The sequence below is a fragment of the Carettochelys insculpta genome, chromosome 14 (assembly GCF_033958435.1).
Source record: "Carettochelys insculpta isolate YL-2023 chromosome 14, ASM3395843v1, whole genome shotgun sequence".
NCBI lineage: Eukaryota > Metazoa > Chordata > Testudines > Carettochelyidae > Carettochelys > Carettochelys insculpta.
The window spans coordinates 2,015,538-2,043,489 of record NC_134150.1 but is presented as its reverse complement, the minus strand read 5'-3'; the positions used below and the strand labels follow the sequence as shown (position 1 = coordinate 2,043,489).

The 27,952-nt window shown below is 55.4% G+C and overlaps 1 protein-coding gene across 10 annotated transcripts in view; it reads right to left on the bottom strand.

The window, feature by feature from the left end:
* Nucleotides 1-705: 705 nt before the first annotated feature.
* CFDP1 (craniofacial development protein 1) overlaps nucleotides 706-27,952 on the bottom strand; it is an 83,072-nt gene continuing 55,825 nt past the window's right edge. For 9 of the 10 annotated variants that reach the window (XM_075008358.1, XM_075008366.1, XM_075008364.1 and 6 more), the window contains 2 exons: nucleotides 7,514-7,672; nucleotides 706-1,374 (listed from right to left, as the gene is read on the bottom strand). In XM_075008358.1, the coding sequence (XP_074864459.1) occupies nucleotides 1,284-1,374; nucleotides 7,514-7,672 (250 nt within the window). In that variant the 3' untranslated portion in view covers nucleotides 706-1,283. Of the gene's footprint in view, nucleotides 1,375-7,513; nucleotides 7,673-20,948; nucleotides 21,895-27,952 lie in introns of those variants that run through there. The other variant, XM_075008359.1, reaches the window with a different exon arrangement.

Sequence of the window (27,952 nt, the reverse complement as noted above, 5' to 3'; positions counted from 1 at the left end):
CCGCCAGCCCCGCTCGAGCAGAGCTTTGAAAACATTCCGGGTTAAAGGCATACCAAGCATCGGCCAGAGACACACACCAGGCCCAGACTGCTAAAGGCACAGTTTACAACACGCAACCGCCGCCGCGCCGTGCCCACGCCAGGCACCTCCCTTGCACTGGCAGCATCCTGGATCCACCAGCCGGGCCGTCAGCTCAAAAGGGCCCCTCTCCTGCTGCACAAGTAGCTGCTGCTGGCTTGGCTAGGAGACGGTCTCTGCTCACATCGCAGCAAAGACCGGATCCCCTCTTGGCAGGTGACAACAAAGGCCTCACGGCTGTGCACATGCGCCCAGCACAGGACTCAGCCCTGTTCCCTCGTCCCAGACCATGCACACGTGGAACGTGGCCAGGATCCCACAGGCTGATGGCTCAGAAACATCCCTTCTTTTCCAGTCACACCTTCCCCCTTGCAGACAACAGGGCTGCAGCGTGTCCCATTCTGCAGCAGGGCCAGCCTGATCTCAGCCCCCAGCAGCTGCACAAAGGAGTGATGCTGTTGGGACCCAGCAAAACCACCTTCAGCCTCAGGCTCCTCAGACAAATCACTTCCTCAGCTCGGCCTCGCCCGATTCCACTGTCAGCTGCTCAGGCGGGGCCTGCAAACCCCTCGGGGCCAGGCCTGAGGAGTGCCTGTGGCAGAACTAAGACACACCAAGCGCACAGGGGCTGAATCCTTTATTGGTACGCCCGGCTGGAGGCAAGGCCTCCCCCGCCTGCCGAAGGGAGACCAGACCGAGGGAGGGGTCTCTCGTGTACAGTAAAACCCCAGCAGAGCCAGCCTGTCGAGAGACGTGTGGGGAAACCCTCAGCACCCTTGAAACGGGTTTCAACAGCCAACCTGCCCGGCCACCCTGCCCCTAAGTCCAACGTGTGCTGAGTGTGTGGGGCGAACCCGTCTCCTGCTCTCCCAGGGTGCTGGATGCTGGTGCCCCGAGGTGACCTGCGGGCAGGGCACAGCCTGGTGTTCAGACAGGCGGCAGCCCAGGCCAGCCCTGTCCGGCCCCTCCCATTGCCAGCAGCACACAGGGCTAGTGTCGTGGGGACCATGCCAGAGATGCACTGCTGTCATTGGCTAGGCAGTTCTGCCCCCGAGCCCCTCCTCTCAGCTGACAAGCCCCTCCCTGCTAGGACAGCCCACGGAAACATACAGGTTGAGTCTTGGAGAGAAAAGCTGGTTTCACAGCTCGTTTTTGGCAGCCGGCTCCCAGCCGCCGGCCGGTTCCCGGGCCCGCAGGGGCCAGGCTCACGGCTTCATCTTGCTCAGCCTGAGGTCACGCTCAATCTCAAACTGCCTGTGATCCACGCGCCCCAGGAACGCTTTCCTGTCGATATACCTGCAGGAGAGAGACAGGCAGGGTCAGCGCCGCAGGGCGTGGGGGGCAGCAGACTGAAAGGTCCCGGGCGCATCCCAGCGCGACTCCCCATGTCCTCGTGCATGACCAGACTAAGAGACTTGTCCAAGGCCACCCAGGCAAGCTGTGGCAGGACAGAAAACTCACCCTAGACCTCCCGTCCCCCAACCTAGTTCACCCTCCCGGGACGATCTCCCCAGCTCTCTCAGCAGCGCCTGGGAACGCCGTAGGGCTGAGGGGCAGGCAGCCCTTGTCTGAAAAGTGCCTTGCCATCGGTTAACGACATACTGCTCTGCCACAAATCGGATGCCCCTCGCCGGGGGCTGTAACACTTGTTCACCTCTTGCCAGAGCCGAGCCGGCGCTGTGACTGACGCACCACGCTCCTTTGCCGTCTGTTCCACCATGGGACACGGCAGCGCTCGGCCAGGGTCGCTGCACTCAGCAGGGCGATGCCAGGACCCCCACGGGCCTCGGGCCCACAGAGGAGCAGGTTTCCTCCTGGGGCTCTCCCCTCCACCCCCAGGACGCGTCTGGCACGCCCAGCAGGCAGAGTGCGCCCCAGCTGCAGAAAGCCTGGCTCCAAAGCAGCTGAGCCAGCCCCAAAGCAGCATGGTGATGGCTAACCCCAGGCCCTGCCTCATTTAGACGCTACTGACTGGCTGAGCCGCCCATCAGTCTTGCTCCCAGGGCAGCCGGCCAGCAAGCAGAACAGCATGGCTGGTAGCTGGGTGGCCATGAAAACAGGGACGGGATGGGCACTGCAGCCCGAACCAGTCACTCGCCCCTAAGATGGTCCCAGTGGCCAGGGCTCACCCAGCTGTTGCCCACGCCATGCCGAGGTTCAGCCTGCAGGCATCCTTGTCCGGCAGCCCCCTCTGACAAGCACTAACACTGCAACCCAGACTGTCCTCACCTCCTGCAGGGACAGGCCAGGATCAGACACTCCCCCAGGCCCAGGACTAGCCGGTTAAATACTACCAAGGGGGAGCAGCCAGGGTTCCCTGTAAGCCAAGCGCTCGGGTGGCCGCCACGGAGAATCACGTGCCGCCCAGCTGATTGGCAGAGTGCCCACGCAGGTTTCCATTGGTGCTGCACATCCACACGTGCCTTGGTGCAGAACAAAATTTATTCCGCCCCGGGAAGGGAGAAAAAGACAGCACACCGGCCAGCTTTCACAGGTGCCCAGCTGGCAGGTTGCCTCGTCCAAGTTCCTCTGTGTCACTGGTCTGGCTGGCTTTCCTGGCTGCATCTGGAACTGGCCCAGGCGGTGGAGGGGCTGTGAGTCAGGGCTGAGGTGCAGGCCAAAGCTCCCTGGATGGGGATGGACACCCACGCCGGGTGCTGCAGATTACAAACGTGGGTGGTGTGTGGGAAAATTTGCAAGGAGCCCCCGGGCACGCCCCACTCTGTGCCAATGGCACGAGGCTTTGCTTCCACAAACCACCACTCCCCAGGGCAAACCGGGGAGGCCTTGGAGCAGAGGATCCTGGCTCCTCCCAGAGTGAGCTGGAGACTCCACCTGTGCCAGGCTCACCCTGCTAGAGAACACCCACAGGCCGCCAACGCCCCAGGAGGCAGGCAGAATTGGGTGGCAGCTTCTGCTGAGCCAGGCTGAGCCTGGGGAGTGAGGGGCTGGGACAGACCAGGCGCGGGGTTAACTGGACGATGTGCGCAGAGCTGAGCGAGTCGAGAGGAGGAAGGGAGGCCTGGTGCAACTGCAGGAGCTTGGCTGACCCTCCCCTGACAGCAGCACTTGCCAGCTCCGGGGAGAACGGGCCGGCCGTGGCATGGGACAGAGGTCCTGCGGGAAACGAAAGGCACTTTCAGACAACCCCCGGGTGCAACAGGCCTGCCTGGGCTCAACGTGGCAGGCTAAGGGCTGCAGGGAGACGCCCGAAAGGCAGAGGCAGCACCCTTGGCCCCAGCTCCCCCGAAGCAGCTCCAGGGGCTCGGTGCTGCTCAGGGATGCTCTGGTGGCAGTGAGGTCTTCTGGCTTGGGCATGCCCTACCCCCCCGACCTTGCTGGGCCCTGGGTTTGGGGCACCCCTTGCCGCCATGGGTGCAGCGGCAGGGGCAATCTGAGACGGGCCCAGCCTGGCACGGTCTGGCAGAACTACAGGCAGCTGGAAATCCTCCTGACACGTCAGGAGCCCAGAGACCGCCCTTGGGGCGCCTGCTTCGGATGTGCACTGGTTGACTGACAGGGGCGCAGCTGCTCACAGGCTCCTAACTCAGAGGCTCTGTTCTTGGGGCAAACGGTGCAGCTGTTCCCATTTTCTCGGCAGGCCGGAGTAGCGGGAAGGCTTTACAGCTCCCAGTATCCGACACCCCAGCCAGTTGTGGGTACTCGCCCAGCGTCCCTGGAACAGGGCATAGGACCTACTTCACCTGCACCTGTGCCCTAACTAGGCGAGCCACGTGGGCAGTCTAACCAGCACCATGACGAGTGCTGCAGGGGTGGGCAAGGGGCAGTGCAGCTCAGCCCAGCAGGCGGCCCAAGAACCGCGTTTGCACAGCCGGCTGCGAGGACGAAAGGGAGACGGCAAGACGTGGTTTGTAAACCGAGTGCATCTGACCCAGAGCTGCTGGGAGATGGCCGGAGAACCCCACCCAGCCACTTGTCCCCAGCCGCGCCTTACAAGCCCAGAGACAACAGGGCCTACCCGCTCCCTGCCTGCCACCGGGCAAGCTGGGCCAGCTGCAATGGCAGGTAGTGCTGGCAGCTCATGCCGACACGGGACTAATCAAGCTAGGGAAGGCTTTATTTTTAATAACCTACATTGCCTGATTTGTTACCCGCTACAAATAACGGCACTCGTGGAAGTGGGGCACAGGGTCTCTAGCAGAGGAAGCGACATGTGCTGGAAGAGAAGCCTCTGCCAATGAGGAGAGCAGATCGTTCCCTTGGGCGGGTTTTATTGGCACGTCAGGTCCCCTGCCGGTCACGTGCCATCATACAGCGCGATGGCCCGGAGAGATCTGCTGCATGTCCCCTGCTGGCGCTGCTCCACATAACGTGGCCCAGTTCAGAAGCTGCCCCACGTGTTCAGGTGATCAAATACAGCGGGAGGCCAGATTCAGGGCAAAAGGGACGTCTCCTTCCCAAAAGCAGGCCAGGCCCAGAGGAGCTGACCCAGTCTGGGTTGCACCCCCCCGCCACTGCATTGCATTGCTGGTGGGAAAGAAACCGGACTGACAATCTACGACGGGAGGGGAGGGAGCAGAGGAGGGAGGATGGATGCAGCGGTGGGTACTGCCTGGCCCCTTTAGCTCTGGAGGTGCAGCAGGCCATGCCGGGGATGGCAGAATGATCTGTGTTCCAAGGGTGGAACCGCAATTCCCTTGCTCGGCCGCAACAGGAGTGCTGATGGGGCAGCCTGAGAAAGCGAGTGAGCCCCCTGAGACGCAAACAGTGACTCCAGAAGGTTATTTTAATAGCCCCCCAGCCCCGGCCACGAGACCCTCCCAAGGCATTTCTGAGGGTGTCGGCTTTGCCAGGGCTTGCCGTGGGCGAGGGGCCGCTTTTCCAGCCAGGTGGGTCTCACCTTCTGCTTCATGGCAATAGCTGCAGAGCCAGAGCGCGTGAGCAGGGGCAGCAGAACGGTTCGTAAGAGACACACGACACATGGTTCATCAGCGCCAGGCAGGCCCCGGCCTGGCAGCCTTCTAACGCAACGTATCGATGATTACCCAGCAAATCATGGGCACGGGCCACCCGACCAGTGCCTCATGGGGGAGGGGACACGAAACAAAAAAGGGGCTCCCAGAAAACGGCAGCCAATGACGGCCACGTTTGTTCCACCTCGTGGTGCCACAGCTGGGCACGTCCCACACCCCGGGGTAGCTGTGGCTCACTGATGCGTGGGCCTCACCACCTCTCTGCCTTTCAGGGGGATGTGATTAAGGGAGAGCCGGTCGTCCGGGGAACCCTGGAGGTTGCACATTTGACAAACACGTTCAGGCAAAGAAGAGTCTTGTGCTTCCATCGCACCATGTTCCTCTGCCGTTTAATGACAAAAGCAGCTGCTGAGAGCCAGGCGGACCCGAATCTGACTGGCCAGTTAATAAGCAAGGCTAGTCGAGGCTGCAGATTCACTCATCTTTCCTTCGCTTCTCCAGCCTCCAAGAACTACTGCGTCAGCATCGCTGGCCAGGTTGACCTGCGGTGAGTGAATGCTGTGGCTCTTCAGTATGCCTGCAGGTTGGCCAGGAAATGGGGTCGGCACTTCCAAGGAAAGCCGGATGGTTTCAGTTCGTGAGAGGAGTTCACACGCAATCAGGACCCAGCAGTTAAAGAAGTATGTGATTTCCTGGAAGACCTCCTACCCCCCAGCCTGCTAAGCTGGCGTATTTAATGCAGTCACACTGAAGGGGCAAGGGCCCGGTTCAGCCCAGGCGTAAGTGGGTGCAGCACCACTGATGGTGCTGCCAGGAGGACGAATGCCTGGCCTAAGGATTGGGAAGAGGGGAGGAGCTTTTCGTTTCATGGCATTGCTTTGAGTACAGCCACACCTGAGGGCTGCTCAGTTGTCCGCGTGAACTGAATTCGCAGGTAGGCTGGCAGGCCAGCTTCTGGGGAACAAGCACCCCGCTGGAGGACAGCACCGTTGTAAGTAGCAGGCCCTACTGGAGGCAGCTACAGCGAGCGGCTGGGACCAGAGATTCGAATCCCCTCTCTACCCTCCCGAAGACAAGACCATGCAAAGCCAGCTAAGGGACGCCGGTGGGAATTTGCCTGGAGGAAGCTGGCACTGCTTGTCTAACCATTCTGGGAGCTGAGCAGAGGGCACTGGCCTAGCCTTGCTCGTGGGCTCCTGTCACTCCTGGGGATGCTGACACACGCCTTCGGAGGAGGTTCTCCCCAGAGAAGCCCAGCTCCGCGCAGGAACGGAGAAGCCTTAGCTCAGTGTGCAGAGAGGACCCGTCAGGTCTTGCACAACAGCTGCTCCCCCACCGTGGTCTAACGCTGCTTGATGGCTGATAAGTGTCTTCACCAGCGTTCCCTGTAAGCTGAGGGCTTGGCGGCCACCCAGGAGAGATTCAGGTGCCGCTCAGCTTATCAGCAGAGCGCCCCCAGCCAGCAGTGTGTGTTTCTACTGGGGGTGCCCATCTGCACACGCATCGGTGCACATAAAATTTATTCCACCCACAGAAGGAAAAAATGAGAGGGAACGGCTCCGAACCCAGAGAGCCACATCCACAGCTGGTTTAAATCTGCTCAGCTCTTTCGGTTTGCTCTGCCTTGATGGCACCCACCCACCTCCATGCTGTTCCAGTGACCCCCACTTCTCTGTGCTGGAGAAGCAAGGAGGGCAGATCGCATGGGATGAGTGTTATGTCATGGGCCAGGCACCAAGAGAAAAGAAAAGGGCAAGAAAATATCCGTTTGATGCAGAGAATCCGATTTGCGGAGCCCTTGAGGTCCCCTGCAGGCGTCCTGTGAGAACGCCTCGGATAGGGTTACGTTTTATGAGCAGGCCACTAAGCCAGTGAGATTTTTTCCCATAGCCTAGAGAAGCCCTTGTGCTGGGGAAGCTGCTTCTGATTGCATTTCCCTTCCCCATGGCGCACGTTATGAACTATTTTATCTCCAGCGCCACTAGCTTTTATGACGCCTCCATTAACTGCACTGGCGCGAACACTGCTCGAGAGACGCAACCGATAGGCAACGCTGCCAAGCCCAGCAGCGTGCTCGGACAGCTGCTCTGTATTTGTACGCATTGGCGCCGGAGAGGAACGCCGGAGGAGGCTGTGCGCTGCTCTGCGGCGACGGTAAGAGGGGAAAACGTGCTTAGGAAATGGGCATTTGCGAGTGAGCAGCATAGGCGGCTCCATCTCTCCTCAGCAGATCCTTAGCTTGGCTTCTCTAAGCGCCTGCCCCCAGCTGCCCCTCACCCCCCCAGGAGCCAGGCCAGCCAGAAGCCATTTGGATGGGCCTGAAAACCTTACTGAGGCCTTAGGGGACCGTAGGAGCTCTCAGGACAGCCAAGCGTCCTCCAGCAGTTGATGCCCAGGGCTGCTGGAGGCTCTCAATGGCTGCCTCCCTCTGTGGGGTCGGGTGCTTCTCTGCGGAGGCGGCACTTGGCAGGTGGCCGCTGGGAAATAAAGCCCCATCTTACCCTTCCTTCCCGCGGTTGTGGATGGCCAGCTCCTCCCCGATCCCCTCCTCCTCCTTGAAGCTCTCCCAGTCCAGCCTGGACTTCTCCAGCGTGCTCATCTTCTGCTTTTTGGAGCCAATCTTCCCCAGGAGGCTGCTCATGCCACTTGGCCTCTTCACCCTGGTGGAGACAAGGAACCAGAGGCTCGTTATTTACTGGGAGGCGACACGACTGGCACCCTGAATCCCAGCGGAGATGTGTCCGCAGCAAGCACAGCTCCGATACGGGAGGGGCAGATGAGCAGGAAGTCCTGTTGGTTTGGGAGGCGCAGTGGGGAGAGAAAAGCCTGGGGACTGGCCTGCCCTCTGAGGCCTCGACAGCGGTGTCACAGAGTACATCAGCCACAGCCAGCTCTGTGGGGTAGCTGCTGCGAGGAGGCTACCGGCCATGCTAGCGTAACAACCAGGAACCCTGCCTCCCACTAGGAGAGGGTAACACCTGAGCCCCTCGCGCATTCTGGGACGGTTCTCCAGCAAGGAGACCCCAGGGAGTGAGCGTCTCTGTGGCTTCGCCTTCACTCCAGCCAGCGCCTCCCTCTGCTGCTGCTCAGGCCCTGGCGCTCTGGCTTGGGAACGTCAGCCAGCGAACGGCTCCGGCTGCTCCCCTGCCCTTACAGCCTTCTCCTCTTGTAGCCCCCACCTGCTGCCTGCTCTGTTATGCCCCCCCAGGGCTGCCTCGTCCGCTTCACTGGCCCAGCTGGCAGCAGGGGAGCTGAGCCATGCTCGTTACAGGGCCAGCCTCCTCGGGGTACTCCACTGCCCCGCATGGAGAACTCCCCACTAGGCCTCTCCACCAGCCTGGTCTTGAGTTACTTCCCCTCTCCAGAACACCAGATGCGGCGACACAAGCAGCAGGAATTCGTGGCCCCTCAGATGAACCCCACGTCCTCACCCGTACAACACCCAGCACCTCCGACTCTCTGCCCCGGGGCTAAGGTCCCTGTAAGCTGCACAGCCGCGCGGATGCCTAGTTAGCGCTGGGCAGGCACCATTGCTAAGGGGAGAGGAGGAACCAGGCACTAGCCCGAAGGCAACCACGACCTGGACCCAAGCCCTCCCCGACCTCCGCACCCCACCTTCTTACCCAGCCCTGTGCTCCCAGCCAGACCCCCTGCAGCACTCTGGCCCCGGGCTCCCCCGCCACAGGAGCTGTGCTGTGTGCGCCGGTACAAGGTGATGTGTCACACGTCACCGCAAGGCTCCCGCTAGCCCTCTCCACCTGGGTGCAGGAGAAACTGACTCAACTGCAGTAAATGCTGACCAACCCCCCATCTGCAGTGTCCAGCCACGTCTGTGAAACGGTCTCTGCTGTGTTCTCTGCTTCTGGGGGTTTCCAGGTGTCCTCCAGCCTCGCAATGCCCCGCCCCCTCCCAGCGGCCGGCGGAGAGCACACGTCGCAGCAGCAAGCAGCGAAGGAAACGACGACCAAGAAATCACAGATCTGCGACTCTTGGGATAAGCCGCTAACCTTGACGACTGACGCCATCCCCATTGTGCAGGGAAAACTGAGGCGGCAAGCAGGGAACGACCCGCCCAAGGTCACCGGGGAGCAGATTCACCTGCTTAGCACCACGAAGCCTCATTCTCAGAGCCCTACAAACCCACGTTACATCTGTGGGTACTGCATCCGTGGCTCGCCTTTACAGGCAAGGGGTGGCTACAAATCTGGGAGGGAGCTCAAGGACCTGGATCCCTCCATATGCCCATCGTGACCCCGCCGGCTGCGAGCTGTCTGTCTCAGAGCATGGGACGCTGTTGGGGAATGCAGCGTGCTGCACTCCCACCTGTTCCGTGCCAAAGGGAGCTGAAATTCGACCCAACCAGGGCGGCACAGCCCAGCTCCATCGCCTCCAGTCTGGGCAGGAAAATGCACCCCCGGTGTGAAGAAGCCAGGCCAACGGGCTGTCTGTCTGAAGCGGTCATGCCTCCAAGCCAGGCGGGGCAATGCCGGCTCACGTTAACCCAGTCCGCAGCCGCCGGCAGCGTGCCCAACCCCCTAGATAAAGGCATTCTCCAGAGCCTCACTTCTGCACAGCTGCACAAAGCCAGAGAGAAATGATGTGCTTTCCAGAGATATGGGGGAAGGGCTGCAGGTGCGCTGCGACCTGCGCCGAACACCCCAACTCACGCTGTTCGTTAGGAAAGTGTCCAAGTCCGTCCTCCTCAGGTCATTAGCACAGGCTGGGCTGCCCTCCTCTGCAAGCTTCTGAAGAAACCCAACTCGACGGTTCCTAGGAGACTAAATCAAGGAGGATGACGTCCGTACAGCCTTCAGCCAGAGGCATCTCCAGCCAAGCCTGGCTCTCTGCAGCACGGGGAACCACTTCCCGACACGGGCTGGGCTAAGGGGTCTGAATCTGGGTCGCGTTGCTTGGTATGTGACTGCAGCCCGACCTAGCTGGCCAGCTCAGTTGGGTAGGCATGCATTAGAGGGTGCTCTTGTTCAGACTGCTCTGCGTAGGTGTAACCTGCTGGACCCACACCGTGTGCAATTTCCCCTGCTTTCAAAACGGGCGCCAGATGGAAAGGCTGTTGGTAAATCCCTCCATCCCTTGTGCACCCTCCGAGACATGCAATGCAGAGTGCGCAAGCAAACACCATGGAGGACTCCCTCCTCGCCCTTTCTTCAACGGGGGGAGCAACAACTGCGAATCCAGCTGGGCATTCGCTTGATGCAGGTACCTCAGCGGCCTCTCTGCGGTGGCCATCGCAGCAGGCTGGGTAATGCTCTAACACCTGTCCCGCCCACACCCCCCTTTGCAGCAACAGAAACGGATCTGGGCTGGAGAGGAGATGAGTACAGTGCTGGCTCTGCAGGTCGGGCAAAGGCACTGCTTGGGGAAACCCTGTTCCTCCAGGGGAATCCCTGACAGATCCCTGCCGGGATGTGCTACCCTCCTCCCACCAAGACGGGACCATTTTGGGGGTGGGGAAGCGAAGCAACATGGACAGAGATTGGGTGACTTGACCAAGGTCTCACAGGGAACACGTGCTAGAGCCAGGCCCAGACCCTCCCTCTCCTGGCTCTGTGCCACTCTGTACCCTCTGAATGTTCAAAAACAACAAGAAGTCCTGTGGCAACTAATGGACTAACAGACATTTTGGAGCCAAGATTTACCAGGAAAAACTGACGTGTAACTCTGCTCTGATGCTGCTTTCAGGGGAGGTGCAGGCCAAGGCCTCAATTCTAAGAGAGAACATTTCAATCAAGGATTCTGGGGTCTATTTTGTAGCTGCCGAGGCAGAGAGAGCAGGAGTGCTGTGCTGCCCAGGCAGGGAGACGGCATTGCCCACTCAGCAGCCTGCTTGCAGGGGCCAAGAGCCCCGACTGGTCCTCTATGGGTGCAGTGGAGGGGAGACGCTGGTCGCTGGCCCTCGCCCAGTTGCAGGTACACCCAGCGAGGGCAGAGCCAGGCTGCCTGGGACTAGCGGAACAAGCAGGGCGAGGCGTGGAATAGCGTCATTTTGCAAGGAGGAGAGCGCTGACGGGTTAATAGCTAGAATATCTGTGCCTAGCAGGGACTGCTGTGATGCTGAATAGTTTCCTTAACTGCAGGAAATGGTTCTCATACACACTAACCACAGCTGGGCAAACGCCACAGCCACTAAATACTTTCTCTGCCCTCCACAGAAGATTGGTACCCAAGGCATCACCGCCCCGGCCCGCCCAGCCAGCGCGTGCCTGCAAGAGGCGGGCTCAGCACCACCACACAGAGAGAAGTTGTGTAGAAACCCTCAGTTCTGGCTTGCGGTTTAGAGGCCAGAGCCCGTTCTCAGCTGCGGACATCTCTGAATCCGTCTCTTAGCAACGGCGCCCTCGGCTCACAGTTGCCCTGGGGACAGAGCACGAGCGGGGTACTCCTCCCCACAGGGCAGGTGGGATTCTGGCTGCGCCCTTAGCGATGTGGGACTATCAGGTGCCCTGCCCTGGACATGGAGTTTGCTGAAATGAGCCAGGCTGGGTCGTTCCCGCGTGGACAGTGACTTGAATTGCAAAGGAGGGGGGAACCCAGCTGCAGCCAGGAGGCTCTGCCCTCGTTCACAGGGCGGACTGCGAGTATCTCGGGGATTCTTCGTCTCCCCCCGGGGTGCAATACCCTGGTGCTGCCCACGGCAACAGCTGCCGTGGATCAGGGCAGGGCAACACGCTGACTGCTCACTGCGCTTAATGCAGAAACTCCCCATCTCGGCCCACCCTCCCCAGCTGGCTCCCTCCTTTCCCTGTGACCTTCTTGGCCCCCCTGCTGGCAGGCAGCTCTTCTACTCCCACAGGCAGCCTGGAGTGCCCATGTGGCAGGAGAGCTCTCATTGCCTTTTCTCCCTGCCTGTGGCGAAGGGGCCTGGATTTTGCAGGGCGAGGTCCTGGCGTCTCAGTGGCCTCCAAGAGGAGGGCATGGATGGTACCGATGTCGGCTCGTGCTTGGTGAAGGGCTGAAGAAGGATGGGGAGGCACTGGCTCCTTGACTGTGCTTTTAATTATCTTCCCAGGCGCCAACAGCCTTGGGTCAGGTTGGTTTTCATTAGCGTAAGTCTAATTCAATACATTTTCCAGCTCAGAGGAGCAGTGACCCGAGGGATACCTCCGCCCATCCATCTCTTAGATTTGCTAAATCCACCACGCAGCAGGACGGCAGAGCCGCACAGGAACCTTCGCCCTTCCCCAGCGAGATGGCCCTGGCAGCTCCCAGGAGGTGTGACGTGGAGAGGTGTACCTTGCCACGGCCTGGTCTGGGCCCAGTGGGAGGGCAGATGGAGATACTCAGCCCACAGAGCGGGCCCCCAGCCCCCTGTGCCCAGCCCTAACATCCCGCGAAAGCTGCAGCCACCGAAATGGACTGTTCGTCTGCATGCTTGGAAAGCGGTGGGGAGAGGCTGGTTTTACCATGTCACGTTTCCTTCTGGCAGGGGTGGTTCCAGCATCCCATTTGTGCTGCTGTAGAAGAGAAGCAGCGGCTGCTCCAGGCCAGCCTTGGGGAGCGTACCCTAAATATTTATTACATGTGTAAGCCACACCCCTGAGAGCCGGCGACTGCCTCCCACGCTCTGCTGGGCTGCTCCCCACTCACTAACATCAGAGCTTCCTCTGTTGGAGGTCACGGCTTGTCCTGCAGAAGGTGTTCTTGCAGCAGACACAGGGACTCACCCGCAGCTCCCATGGGACGAGCTCGTGCTTTGCGAGCTGAAGCCCATCTTCCAGCGAGTGTCCATTTCCAGCAGCTCGGCGATTTGGTTACACCAGACTTCAAAGGAAACCGTGTGCTCGCCATCACACCACGGGCCCCTTCCACGCAGAGCAGCGAGTTCAGGAGCTCTCGGAAAAGGCCGACAAGGTGGCCCTAAAACACACGACTCACGTTGGCTCTTTCAGAACAACCTGCGCGAGAGCCTGGCGCATCTGTGCGCTCCCAGGGCTGAGGAAGAAGGCGGGGGTGGGGTGAACGGGTATACCCGTAGTCCCTGATGCGCACACAGCACACTGAGCCCAGAGCTTCAGAGCCGAGCAATTCTGCCGCTGCGGGAGCACAGCCCCGGTGCACGCGGCACTGGGAGGCAGCAGCAGTTCCTTCCCTCCTTGTTCAGTCTCTCGGGGTCTCCAGCCAGCAGGCAGACGGCTGCTCAGGAAGAGGTGGCAGAGCAAGCACCTGAGAAGGAGCTGTCACCGGTACAGAGCGAGTCAAGCGTCTGTGCTTTGCTGGTCTGAGCCGGCCAAGTCTGTCTGCTCTCATGGCACCAAGTCACCACGGGAGCCAGCCGGATGCAATGGAGCCGGATGATTTTCATCTGGCTGTCGCTCTCCAGCCCTGCTGCGCTGAACGCTGGCAGGTTCACAAAGGGCAGCAACCGCTTCTCTGCTCTGCCCAGATCAGGCCAGGCGCACATCGCCCCTCAGCAGCCAGGGACGCAGCAGAGACGTGCCAGGTCAGGGTGGCATAGCGCTGCCTTTTGCTGCTCCGCCAGCTGCCCTGCCAGCAAGTGCAGAGTCCTTCTGAGCTGGGCTGGCAGCCCACCCTGCGTTGGCCTGGGGAGGGACAGAGCCCATCAGGTGTGCTCCCAGGCCAAAGCAGTACACACATCCTACAAGTGCTAGCCTAGAGGACCACAGAGACACAGAAAACCATCTGGTTTTCGTTAGTCCTGCTTGCGACTGCTTCCCAAACTGGCACCGGCTGGGGGTGGTGCGTTCTCTGCCCAGCAGGTGTTTAAAAAGCCCCAAGTCCAACCAACACGCCCTCAAGCTGCAGGTGGAGACAGAACCCTTAAGAGGGAAAGTGTGATGGAAGGGAGCGGGGGATGCAGGCAGCTGGCACATTCAGCAGGCTCTGTCTGAGTGGCTGAACGCAGGATCAAGGCTTTCGGAGAGGAAGACGATGCCAAGTTGCACAGCTGGGCCTTTCTGCCCTCTCTGCTTGCCCAGGCGGGAGCAGGTGTCGAGCGTTTACATCCCGACAGCGCTGACGGGTCATGCCAAGTGATGTGCTCAAAGCCCAGTCGGTGGTTCTGAGCTACGCTACAAGGTAAGCCTGACTGGAGTCTCGCCGGGGCCCCACAGTGCTTTTGCACGCTCCGAGGGACAAGTTACGAGCGATGCACAGAAAGGACTTCCACCACCACTGAAAAGCAACCGCCCCTGGGGAAAAACGCAGCATCCATTCAGCAGCAGCCAGAAACGCTGGCCAATACCACAGCCCACGCCAAGGGCGGCTAAAGGTGAGCTCAGCGGAGTGCAATTTCCCAGCCTGTTATCCTACCAACAGAGCAGCTTCTGCAGTAAGTGCACGGGGGGTCTCTGGTGACCACTGCAGCTGGCAATACCGCTCACCACTGCCCGCCACGGGGGAGCCCTGGCTCCGTGCCAGCACAGGAAGATTGCCTCCTACTGACTCAGCGGCCCCCTGCAGCACCAGCATGCTCCTTGGAGGTCCTTCACCCAAGAGCCGGCGGGCTCAGCTTCAGAGATGATTTGCAATCACAGCACAAGGTGGGACAACTGCCGGCCAAGCGGCTGTCAGACAGCTAATGGGGCAAGAGAGGCCGTTAACCTCCACCCCACACCCACTGAGGAGACGTCTGCTTTGCCTTGCTGCCCAGGTATGTCATGTCTGTCTGCACACCCACTCATTCGTATTCAGCTCCATCACCTTCACAGCTGCCTTGTCTCCTCCAAACAGAAACCAGCAGCCACCTCCCTCCCGGCCCAGCTGGGCAGGCCAATCACAGAAGGCGCCTCGAGCCCGCAGAAAACCCTGTCAGGTGCTTAACGGTCACCTGCTCAATTCACCAGCAGCAGAAAAGGCCTGGGCAGCAGTTGGACCAGTCACACACTTGGGGACAGGGTTTTCCACAAACCAGTTGCTTGCCTGGTTACTGAGGTGCCAGGCAGACACCTGACCAGTCATTTGGGTGAGTAAGATTCCAATGCCCTGGGGTCAGAGCTGCCGCTTGCTTCCGAAGATCACCACTGACGTACCCAGCTGCAGAGTTGGCCCTTGCACATGACAGACTCCAGAGAGGGAGGAATTTACCTTGCTTCTGTCAGTTCAGGGCAGCCGCACCTCTACTGCTTCCATCCCAGTCCAGCTGTTACCTCTCTGGAGTGGGACCCACGTCTCTCCCACTCTTGATGGGTGGATTTTCCAGGGCCAGCCAGTCCCCTGCCTGTACTGTGAGTGCTGCAGCAGCTTAGCCGTCCTCCTGCTGTCCTCAGAGGCTACCAACAGCCTAGCTGCCTAGAGATGTAAGTTTCCACCCCATTCTAAGCAAGCACCTGTATTCCTCAGGTGAAAGCACTGCCAAGAAAAACACATTACAAACAGTTAAAGTAGTATTTGCATGCAGGTGACAAAGCTCACCTGAGATCGTCCAACTCCAGCCAGGGCTCTGGCAGGTGAACGGTCCTTCCCTCCCCACCATGGGGTTGTACTGTGTTTATATGCTCATAGCAGCTGCAAACAAGCCCACCCTGCAGAGGTTGTCCTTTCCTTCATAGATCTGGGGCCATCAGGGAGACAAGACTTCTCTCCTCAAAGCGTAGCTTTAAATGGTTCAGTCCAGAGGTGAGAATTTGCACTGGCATCACTCCCACCCCGGTGTTCCTTCGAAAGCCCACGTAACATGGTATGTCCCAAAAGTTCCTTCTCATCTGGCCCAGTGGTCATGGAGGGCTTGGAAGCTCCCAGCATGTCCCCAGGTTTACAAGGGTCATATCGCCTCCAAGAGGAGTTACACACAATCCCACAACAACACACGCACTTGGCATTTATTAAAAGGGACTCCAAAGCTATCTGAATGTAAAGACACAGCAATTCCCTGCAGTATCTGTCAGCCCCACTAAAAGGAGGCACTCATAACACTCATCTGTGCCCTTACACTCCATTCTGACCATTACAGCCACCCTAATTCCCCATACAAGTACCAGCTCCATCAGAGTCTACTTGCCTCAGATCCCTAAATGGCCTTCTCAAAGACTGAGCTTACAACCCTGGGCTTAGCAGGCCAATGCTCAAACCACTGAGCTATCTATGCCTCCCCACACCCCAGTGGCAAAACTCCCCCTGAATGTAACCCTACATGAGCTTTGTCATTTACTTCAACAGGAGAAGCCAGGGGCCTTCTCGCATTGTACTTCCCCAGCCTGCTGCTGATGCCGTCCCCGGGCAGTTCTGTCTGCGTGAAGCAGGGCAGCCTGCCGCTTTGCAACCACCCACCGCTATCAGGACACACTCAGGATGGGAGCTGGCCAAGGCAGCTTCCTCCTCCGCCACGTACTGGATGGGTTTGTTTGGCTTCTTTTCAAGGAGGGGATCTTCAAACGCACAGGGCAGTTGTGCCTTCTGATGGGACGTGGGCCCTCAACGGCTCTGTGCTCTTGAGGACATCCCTTGAAATCCGCTCTGGTGAGCGCGCACTGACAATGAATTGCACAATCTCATTCCTAACCCAACCTCCTCCCCACGCTGCTTCCCTCCCCTAATACTGCAGCTCTTCCACCATGTAATTTACCAGACCGAAAACTCTTCCAGCCAGGGACCTCCCCAGACATCTGTGTGCTACCAGGCTCATTTTTCAGCACTCAATGAATGAAAAGAGGTTAGATAAGTTTTTCGAGACTAGCTTAGGCAACACGTTGACAGGAGCTGTGCAGGCACACAGGAAAACACGGCTGTTGTGCTCCAGAGAGGTTGTTACTGGAAAGACAGAAAAGGAAAAGGACATGGATGCGGTTCCCAAGCCTTGCAGTCAGAGCAGGGTGGATAGAAATGGAAGTGTTTTGTTTTTGTTTTTTTGGAGGGCCCAATTAATTAGAATCCACTTTATCTCCTTTTGTTATTTCAGTTAGAACTCACTTTTCTTTTTAGCATTACACCTGTTTAAAATGAAATCTGAATTCAACAGAAAACACACTAAGGCCCAAACTGATTGTGTTACAGTTTAATTGTAAATCTGAGAAGTGTTTTGACCAGAGATGGAGACGTATTCAAAACATGGGAGGTTGTTATATTTACTAAAAAAATAATGGCACCTGCTGCTACATGGGTTTGTTTAACTTCCAGTTATCACCCGAAAGCAGCTTGACACAACCCAACGGTCATCATCTACAAAATAAGCACTGTCTCATTCTCCATTCTCTAACATCCTAACATTGCACAATTCATAATCTGAAAATATTAAGACAGATTATTGCCTAACTGAACCTCTAGACATTGCCAGTTAAAGAAATGTTCCTCTCCAAATGAGCGCGCAATGCTGAAAATCCTAGTGAGATACCAATCTTGCATAACCATCCAAACCACACAGACTTCTCTCTCTCTGGTTAAATCTCGCTCGGCTGCCCACAACAAGAAAAGCAGCAGTCCAACCAGCGATCAGCACAGAGGCCTGGGGATGGCTCCCCTCCCACCCCTCCTGCCCTGCCCACAGGCTGGGACCTGTCACCTTCGGGAGGAAGGGAGCACAGCCCTAACATTATATTAACAAAGGGGCTCGCAGAAGGTGGCTGGAACAAGCACACTCCTCCACCTGCAGAGCCCAGTTGTCATGTTCCAGACAAGATCACATGCCAGGTCCATCAGCGCAGAGACCCAAGAGGGTTGTGATGCGACAAGTGCCAGGCTGTCACAGACCCGAGGCAGTGGCAGAGCCTGCTACCCACACACTCAGGGCTGGACGTGTTTTCGTCTAAGGCAAGTCAGCGGGGAGAAGAGACTTGCTACAGAAAGACAAAATGCCACTCCAAACTCCTGACAGCAGCAATGGACAGAAGAGCAAGCGGTGCCGCCCCTTGGACTGGCACTCTACGGAGCTATTTATTATTCGCCGAGTGCAGCGGATTTACAGGGAACTTTTAAAGATGTGCAATGCGCCTTTGCCATTCCACAGTGCTTTTCTCCCGTGATCTCCAACCACTTCCTTCTCCATGGAGAGGGGAAAACCAGCATGAGCCCCACTGACCTGATGGAGAAACAGAGGCAGAGAGAGGTGACGTACCTAGGGCTCTCATCGGTAGATCTTAAAGGAATAGATCTAGAAAGGAGGTCAGCAGCATCAGCCTCGATTTACAGATGGGGAAACCAAGGCAGGGAAGCCATATGACTTGCCCAAGGTCCCACAGAAAGTTAGTGGTAGAGATCCCCAGATTCAACTTCCTCCATCTTTAATTTGGGTTTCTAAAGCCTGGCCCTGAAACCCTCTGTGGCAAACGCACAGCTCAAAGTACAGCTGTAGCTGAGGGTCGGGAGAGCTTTCCCCCTCCCTGGCTCAGACTGGTAAAGACCCTTCCTCAGCAACCTGGGGCACAGGCACCTGCTGGGTTGTTACAGTAAACGATGGCATCTCTGCCACCGGAAGCTTGTGAACCGAGATGTGAGGACTTCAGGAACTCAGCAGCTCTGGGTGCATTACAGGAGCGGGTGGGCAAGGTCTGTGGCCTGCGGTGTGCAGGTCAGGCTGGAGGAGCATGATGGCTCCTTCTGGCCTTACAGTCTGAGAGCCCCTCGCCGGCGAGTTTCCGTTCTCAACTGGCAAGCCTCATTAAGGAACAGCTGGGCGTCTCCTGCCCAACTCCGAATGCTTTGGGAAGAGACTGCTGCCAAGGAGAGCACACTTCCTGCTGGCCGGACAAAGGAAAAGGCTTCCCTGCTAAGGGCTGGACTACAGTCACAGCGTCCCGGCACAGTGAAGCCCCAGTGCGTGGACACAGCATGAAGGTGCTCCCAGCAGCGCAGGGAGGGGATAAGCCACCCTGGTATCAACCCCCTTTGCACCAGTGTAACTGCATCCACACAAGGGGCAGGGTGCTGGTGCAAATTATGCCCCTCCAACACGCAAGCCCGCCCCAATTCTGGCTCCTTTACAGGGCGGTGTAAGAGGCCATTACAGCCGGGGCTCTCGCTGCAAAGCAAGCAGGCCGCCAGCTGGGCTGAAGAGAAACCAGAGATCAAGCCTGGGACAGAGAGTCTCCCATGAGGACGGAAGAGGGATTCAGAATTCACAGAGCAGCCCAGCTTCCCATGCTACGGGCCAGGGGATATCCCAGCTGTCTTCAATCCCAGTCCACGTGCTAGTCCAGAAATTCTGCAGAGTGGGATACATGGGTCTGCAGTGGGGACACCCGCCTGGCTAGGCTAGCGCAGGCTAAGGCTGAAGTGAAGACAAACTGCTACCCATCAGCCTAACGAAGTCACCGCAGGCCAGTGGATTACGTTACAATGACCGGGAGTGGACCTCAATCGTGCTGTAATACTGTGCTCATACCGCCCTGCTGTTCGACACTGTGTGTATGGGTTACGACTGCAACCCACCGCTCGCTACCAGGGGTCCCTCTAACTTTTCCCATCCCTGGGCAGAATCAATTTTGTTCTGTGCACTGAGACACATGTGGACATGTACCACCCACAGAATCACAGGCTGCCAGCTGCAGGCGCTCTGTCAATCAGCTGGGAAGCACCTGAGCCTCTCCTGGGCAGCCGCCCAAGTGCTCGGCTTACAAGGTACACTGCTCACTACCTATTCCTCCACTCACCCGTGACCAGGGCGGGCATTACACACACCGCTGCACTCCTTTAACTACATCAGTGAAACATCACCCCTTTAGTTATCTCACTGCGTCGTCTGTGCTCCTCTCCCAGTGGAGATTAGCTGCCTTAACTCAAAGGGAAATAAATACGCTAATTTCTTAGGTAATATGCAAAGATGGGGTGAGGTTGAACATTGGTGAACCCACAAGCCCTATGTTTTTGTCAAGCACTTAAAACAGACACACAAAATTGGAAAAACAAAAAACAAAAAAAAAACCCAACCCTCCAAACTGAAGGCGCGTGTTGCCCAGAAGTGCTGAATGTCATTGCTTTCACCACTCGTGGGGTCGGTTCACCCTCGAGGTGTTCTGCCCTCCTTTTAGTCTGCAAACTCTTCGAGTTGGTCAATACATCAGTTTTCGTACTGATTTAACAACGCCAGTTTAGGAAATGGATATCGTTTGATTAGACCCAACACGGCTGGTCTGGCTATGGTCTGAAGAAGTGGGTCTGTCCCATGAAAGCTCACCTAATAAACCATTTTGCTAGTCTTTAAAGTGCTACCTGACTGCTTTTTGTTTTGATAGTGTATAGACTAGCACGGCTTCCTCTTTGTTACTGTGGCTGTAGTTGTGTTGGTGTCAAGCTGCTTACATCTGGCATATTAAGACAGTAAGTGGTATCGGTATAAGCACTTTCATATAGGCATTCTGGACTTGATTCTAAACGGATGTAGTTAACGTAGTACAAAAATGTGTGCTTACACAATGGGCCAGACAGTTGCTATTCTTATATGGCTGTACAAGTTGTGGCAGATGGAAAGAAAGCAAACAAATTCAGTGGTATTTTGTCATCTCTAAACCTAAGTGAGCTATTGATTCTTTTCGGTAAGGGAGCAATGGAACCGAAATAGCAAACAAAAATAATGTTTTTGGTTCAGCATGACCTGTAACTGCATGCTTTGGGGGATTTTTCTCCCTGTAATCTAATCCCTCTCTCCCTCACTCCCTCCCGCCCTCCCAAACTTCATTGTGAGTTAACACGCATTTTGTTTGACCTGAAAAACTAAGAAATAAATCATTTTTTGTTTTGTTGCCAGGTGTTTGTTTCCCTTTGTTTGGGTTTTTAATATAAATGAAGTTCCAGGTGGCAGGTCCTGAAATGAAAAGCCAGTATGTTTTGTTCTGAAATGGTCAAAACTAATCCCTCCACCTTTCAAAACAAACCACTTGGGGGGCTGAAACCATTTACCAGGTCCCCAAGTTGTTTTTGTGCCCCACAAAATGTATTTGTCAAAATTATTATTTTCTAAAAACAATTCCTCCCCGGCTCCAGTTACATGGCCCAACATGGTGCACACCCTCCCAGATAGCAACAGACTGCCAATGGCTTACACCCTGCAGAGCCATGGGGCTAAATTCAGCTAACAGTGGTGACAATGTGGAGTAACGCCCTTCAGTGACGTCCATAGTTAAGAACAGAAATAAACACAACTTGACTTTCCAAGATACTGAGCACTGGGTTCCTGCTGACCCATGGAGCATGGTGGTATGTTTAAACTCAAACCACCAGTCACCACAGCTCCACGCTGAGTCCAGGCCTGGAAAACAAATTACTTCAAAGGAATTTGTCTGGGAAAGTTATGAGTGGCTGTAATCATCTGCACAGAATTGCTCTACTATGCTACCTTAAATATCTACATTCCTTCCTGCTGATCAATCAGGATTTTAATTGGGAATTGAGTTTATTAAAGGCAGCAAAAAAAGGACTGGCGCACAGGACAGAAATTCTTCCTCGCTTTTCGTGATGGCACACTCCATCCTCCTCTGTTTAATAGCAGCTCCTTTGTTTAGCATTCCAGTTCAGAACAGCCTTGAAGTACTCTGGGAATGTCCTGGTTATGAGATCCCCTCCAGACTGATGCACTGACTCATTTGTAGCCAGCCGAGAAGCTGCTCCAAATTGCGTAGGAAAAGAAACGGTGATGGAACTGTTCCAAGACTACAGGGATTTCAAAGTGGATGGCTCTGGATGATACAGCAAGTGGTGTAATTCCCACACTGGGGTTTTTTGTTTTTTTTTTTTTAGCACTACATGCCTTGTGGTAGTATAACTGCATAGGGATTGTAACATCATAATCAGCTGAGCCTGAGAACGCGCCCTGCACTCAACTTCCAGGGACCAAGTGCCAGGCTTCATCAGTGCGTCCACATGGAATGACAAAGGTGGTTTTAGAGAGACCGGAGCGTCAATTCTAAGCAGCTTCCCACTGTGTCAGGTTAAGTTGTACTCGGATCAAAAGGAGGCAAGACAGCCAAGACAGGACGGGCTGGAAAAAACAAAGCATCTGACAGGTTTGTGAACATTCAGATTCAGAACAAAATATGTGGCTGCCCCTCCACAGATGTTTGCAAAGTCCAGGAGAGGAGAAGAGGAAGACCCCTAGCCCAAATTAAAGCCGGGCTCTCTAGCCTAGCAAAATTGTATCACTACAACAGCAAATATGCCGTGCTTACTCGAAACCCAATGGAACAACTGCTTTGCCATTCCAGGGAAAGGCATAAATCATGCAGGCTACACAGAACAGAGCATCACCTAGTGGCAAGCTTGTGGGACTTTTGAAGGGTGGGGGAGTAACAAACATTTGTGCATTGCTACATGCAGACATCAAACCAGAATCTGGAGTCAAATATGTCTAATGGCTTTGGGGGCGGAGACACATCACCACTGCAGGCGTGAGAATTTCATTTCTTTTTTGCAGGACGGCTCCGTTCAGATTAAGAAATTGCCAGATGGACCACACCCTGATATTTGAGGTTAGCAGGAAAAGCCCTAAAGCGCCAAAAAGCTGCACAGCGACCTACTCCAACTTCCATGCAAGCAAGCAGCCAGGGCTAGCTACTGAAAGTGCTTTCAGTACAGCAAGGTACACCTTCCAGCTCCTTGCTAGCTGCAGCATGCTCAACTCCTTTAATTTATGAAGAACTTCATGATACCCAGTATTTTTCTGAAAGGTCCAGCTCCTGGAGTCCTGGGAATTTAAATGTCCGATCCTGCTGCTGGCTCCTGGTAGAGATGTCTCCTTGCGTCTCCCCAGGTGACAATGGCTGGCCATCACCCCGAACCCCTTCCCGGGCTGGACCTCTGCAGAGCTGTTGGATCTGACCAGTATATGGGGAGAGGAGGCACTGCGGTCCCAGCTGCGCTTGACCCCATAGGAACCGAGATACCTGTGGACACATTTCTCCAGGCTGTGCCAAAAGGGCTCTGACCAGGACGTGCGCACACACACCCTGCATTGCTCACACTGTGGACATGATCTGTTGCCAGAGGGGCTGTGTGAACAATCTTTTCCATCTTCTATTACACCGATTTCTGGGAGTCGACCTAGGTTTGGCTGACAAAACTTGATAGCGTAGACAGTCTTAGCCTGGAGATGCTCTGCTCCTAGTGTCGGCAGCTGATTGCCTATCTGGATCTCACCTGCACCTTGATGGACACACTCAATGTTGTATTAGACGTTAGACATTAATTATCTCCTGCTTGTCTAAATGCTGCTGGCCTTCCAGTTCCAGCTGTCTCCTCTGGTTCTCTCCAGGAGCTATACTCAGAGGTATAGCAGTATGGGCTTGGGTAGTGAGCAGATAACCACTCACCCAGCATAAATGTAATGTAAACCTCCCACCCCAACAGGAGAATGAGAGAGTTTTGCTCCCACTCAGCCCAAGGCGACTCATGGGGCAAAGCCACCTTACAACAGTTGTCAGGCTTTGCTAGAGAAGACATGCAACACTGCCAGCCCATGATGAACTGCCACAATGGTAACAGGCCCAATACATCACAGTAAGGACTGGCACACACCACTATAGTCCAAAGCAGTCCAGGAGCAGCTTCCCTGGTCTGGCCAAGCCAGGCCAGGCCAGGCCAGGCCAGGCCCCAGAACTCCTCCGAAGAACAGTCAGTTCTGTTCCAGGATTCTCTGCTCGCCGTCCCCATTTGGAACCTGATTCTCAACCACTGACCCACGTTCCCTTCCAGTTTTCTCACTTGCTGCCCCCCGCGCCAGATTCAGTCAATTCCAATTATGTATTGGCCTTTCACCCTGAAGAGGAGGGGGCCTTTAGGCTACCTGGAGCAGAAAGGAGGACTCTAACAGGAACAACAGAAGCTGTAGGCTGGATTTTGAGGCGAGGGACAGAAACCAAGCACAGGCTGGACATCACACGCTACTCACATCCTCTCCCTGCTGTTTGTTTTCATTTCAAATTGTGTTACTTTGGGAAGCCCCGCAGAGATACAGATCTCATTTCATGAAGCCTCAGGCAAACAGTAAGACTCCAGAATATTTAGGTACAACACAAACAACTGGTGGTGCTATTCTTTAAGGCAGAATAACCCACCTAGCTTACAGCTGGCATTCAACTTGATCTTTTATGTGCTACGTATTCTTCCTCCGACCGCTACTCTAGAGCTGCTGCCATCTGTAATCTATTCATTAAAACCCCTGGCCCCAGCTTCTCCCCTGAGGCTCCCAGGCGTGAGACCATGCAGGGGGAGGGCACAAAAGAATTTGAAGACCACTGCCGTAAGTCAATGACTAACATATGACAGGAGGAGAGACCAAGGGAGGATGGGAAACCTGTTCGTGGTTTACACCATTCAGTGGACTGCGCATTGGTCAAAGCCAGGTGCACTGGCTGAGCTGCAGATTCTCTCCTCCCTCGCCCAGCAGTAATATCAGTGATGAAAAGCCACCTGCTCCCACAGCATCTCCCTTAGACCAACAAAACCAGCTTGGTGTTTGCCTCCTTCACCACTTCTGCCCTGCTGTTTGATCACTGCGACACCAGACCCTAGTGTGATGCATCTCAGACAACCGGGGAAAGCTAGGAGGCATCTGAGCAACCTGACCCTTCTCCACACCCCATTGGGGATGCACCCAGGCTCCCGAGAGAAGGGCACAGGCTCAGCTGACAATGCTGTGCCAGAGTAGGTGCGGGCAGCTACCTAGGAGCATTTCAGCTGCATGTAACAATGTACATTTAATCGGTCACTTGGATGCGCACCTGGGTGTGGGCAATTCTGAAAATCCAGCCCTCGCCCACCCAATTCCGGCCTGAAATTACCCCGCTTCAAGGGCCCACTTCATGACGGACGAGTGGCCCTTTGTCTAGAACGTGACTGCTTGAGACACAGAAGCACAAAGGGCTTGTTTTGTAACCCAAACGATAGATTGCTTAACACTTGCAGAGCAGCCAGTCAAAGCCTTCCAGTCATTAGGCAGATTCTATTTAAGAGCCGTGTGTACAGCTGAGCACGGAGAGCTGTTCCTCAAAGGATTCCAACTGCAAGCCAGCGCACCTCAGCAAGCAATCTCATTTAATAGTCAATTAGCGGAGACGTGCCCCTCCGAGCTAAAGTTCACTGAAGGGAAAAAAAGATTGCGAAGGTTTCACCCCTTCCCGCCCAGCTTTTGCTATTAAATCAAGACAGCTGCTCCTATTCTAGCCCTGCACTAATTGGAGAGATGGGGGAGGGAGGGAGGGAGAACGTGTGTTTGAGAGCGCGCGCCAGCAGTTTTATCCAATCCACAGCATAAAAATCAGCACATCTTCCTGACAATACACAAGTCTGCTCACACGAGGGAGGAAACAGATAAATTCAGGCGGCAAAAGAGAAAGCAACGTTTTAAATACCAAGTACTCCTAACGTTTGAAGAGACCAGAAGAGCTAAATTAATATAGGGCCAATCAAAATTTTCCCAACAGCCATCCCCATGATGATTCTACCACCTTAAACCTTCTATGCAGTTGCTGTGACAAGGAAACAAATAACCGGTGACAGATTAACCCAGCGCTCATTCATCGGCTACAGCCAAATTACAGGCCCAGAGAGGGGCAGGCTACCTATTTGCAGCCATAAGCTATTAACAAACAGTATCAGAGGCGGGTACCCCCAAGTTTTACAAGCACAGAATGGCAGTGTAACCAAGAGCACATGGCATTCTCCTTAGTATGGCCAACCCCACGTGTGCAATGGCCAACCCCACGTGTGCAATGACCGTGAGTTAGGATCCCCAAAAGTCATGAATTTGCCTTAAAAAAATTATACATTTGGGTTCTTTTTGTCTTCTGCTTTCTGTACTTCTAGAGGGCTCTTGGGTCACATTTCCCAGCTTTTTCTCTGCAACCAAGAGAGCCAGAAACCTACTGTTTGGTTTTTAATGAAAGTGAGCGTTTGTGTTTGCCTCTCAGAGCCAGGGCTTTTAAAAAAAGTAGCCAGTATTTTGGGACTTGGCAACATTGCTGCTGTTAGATTTTGTACTGTGCCTCTCTTGAAATTCAGTCAGGCTCTGGAAGCTCCAGGGATCTGTAAAGAGGTACAGAAATTAACTCAAGATCGTTGGGCAGAATCCAGACTAGCCATTACCTCGAGGTGGCTGTTTGGTCACCGACGTGGAACAGTTTGGTTGAAAGATATCACTGCAAAACACACGCTCATAACTGGAGCCTTTCCAGCAGGCCTAGCAAAGGAGCCAAAGGTGACATGGGCCCTGGAGTCTGAGTTAACCTCTTGTCCCAAGAAGTGTCTCTCCCCGAGTCAGGGCAGTGGCACACTGGAGGTGGTGTTGGGCAGAGAAGTTGATACTGTGGATAAGCGGGAGGGATCCTAGCTTGGCACTTCTGATCAACACCAAAATACAGCATGAAATTTGGGCGGCAGCAGGCACAAGAAAGAGAGAAAACTCAGCAGCCAGACACTGCTAAGGTGTGCGACTATGGGATTTAGCAGTCCAGCTGGGCCTTCTCTGGGTTGTGCGTGATCCTCAACAGTACACGTGACCCCAGCAGCTCAACAGGGCTGCTCGAGGGTGACTCAGAACTTGGCTAAATTTGCTGAGGGTCATGTAAAAATGGAAGCCAGCACCTTGCCCCTAAGCTGTGTTGGCCTGACAGGCAAATCAAAGCATGAAAAAACCTGCCCAGGCCAGGACAGACACACCAAAGGCAACAAAGCTGTGGAGTGAGACTGTGCCATCAAAAGCCGCCTTTCAGGAGTGAGACGGTTCGTAATGAAGCAAGTAATACTGACATTCTCTTCTACCCAAATACTCGCCCACGGCACGGCTTGGAAGTGAGCTCTCCACCGCCTTCTAGCAGAAAACAAGACTTCTGACTCCTTTCCTCTCAGCAGGAAGACAGCTGAGCACTTCCCAGGGGCGCCTCACTGGCAGATGCTGCTGCACTGAGTTCCTCTGAGGAGCACAGCAAGGAGAAAGGCCGGCCAGGTCAATCTGATAACAAAAAAAAGTACTCCCAATACCTCCTGTCTGATCTCTGCCCTCTGCAACCTGGCCGAGGCAGGGTGTTTCCTTGCCTGGGCGCTGCTAGCTTCCCGATCATGCCTGGTGGCCAAAAAAAAAAAAAAATGAGCTGTCTTACAAAAGTTTGTTTGAAAAACGAGTTGGGACTGAAGATGGCAGGAAGGATGAAAAAGAGCAGGAGTAAGAGCAGCAGGACTCCTCCGGCCATGTTAACTGGTGAGATACTAACGCCAACAGATCCTAACCATGCATCCCTACACCTCAGCACCAGTACTCTGGTCTCTGTTACCACCACCGTCCAGTCATGGACCACTGTGCAAGGCCTGGACAGACACAAGGAGACCTTGCCTCTAAGTGTTTCCAACCTAGTTACATGTTCAACTGTACTAGGCTTAGCTGCCATCACCTCCCTTCCCATTCATTCCTGCAATACAGGTTGATCCGCTCCAGTCCAGCACTTTGGGGACCTGACTGGTGTCAAACGAGAGAATTTGCCAAACAACTGCAGGTCCACACTGTCTGGCAGCATTACCCACACTTCCACTGCTCACTGGGCTCTTAGAAGACATTTAGGGTAAACTCCAGCTAAATAACAGCACAGAACATTGAGAGCCAGGACTGGAGGCTGCAAACAAACTTTATGGAACTGTGGAAACTTGGCCAGAACTATGACAAGTGCTCACTGTGATGGAGTGGGGATACATGTGTGTATGTGTGTCTCACAGAGGGTGTGGTGCTCCTGCTGAGGGTAACCTGGCGACCAGGTGACACCTCTCTACTGCAGACAAAGGAGGAGGTGAAGCCTGAGGGGTTTGAATTGGAACTGGGAGTTGGAAAGCAGTTGGTCTGGGCTGGGGGAGAGAGAGACAAAGGAGGGGGCCAGGCCCCGGCTCCAGGGGCCCCTTGGCGCCTCCTCTCCCCAGCATGGATTGGCCTGGCTGTCTCTGCCGGCTGCACTGACACCTCTTTACGACGCTGTGTCCTGTCGGCTAATAAACCCACAATTCTCCTGCTGAGTGAGTCACTCCTGCCTGTAGACTGGCTGCAGAGCTTGGGGACCCCT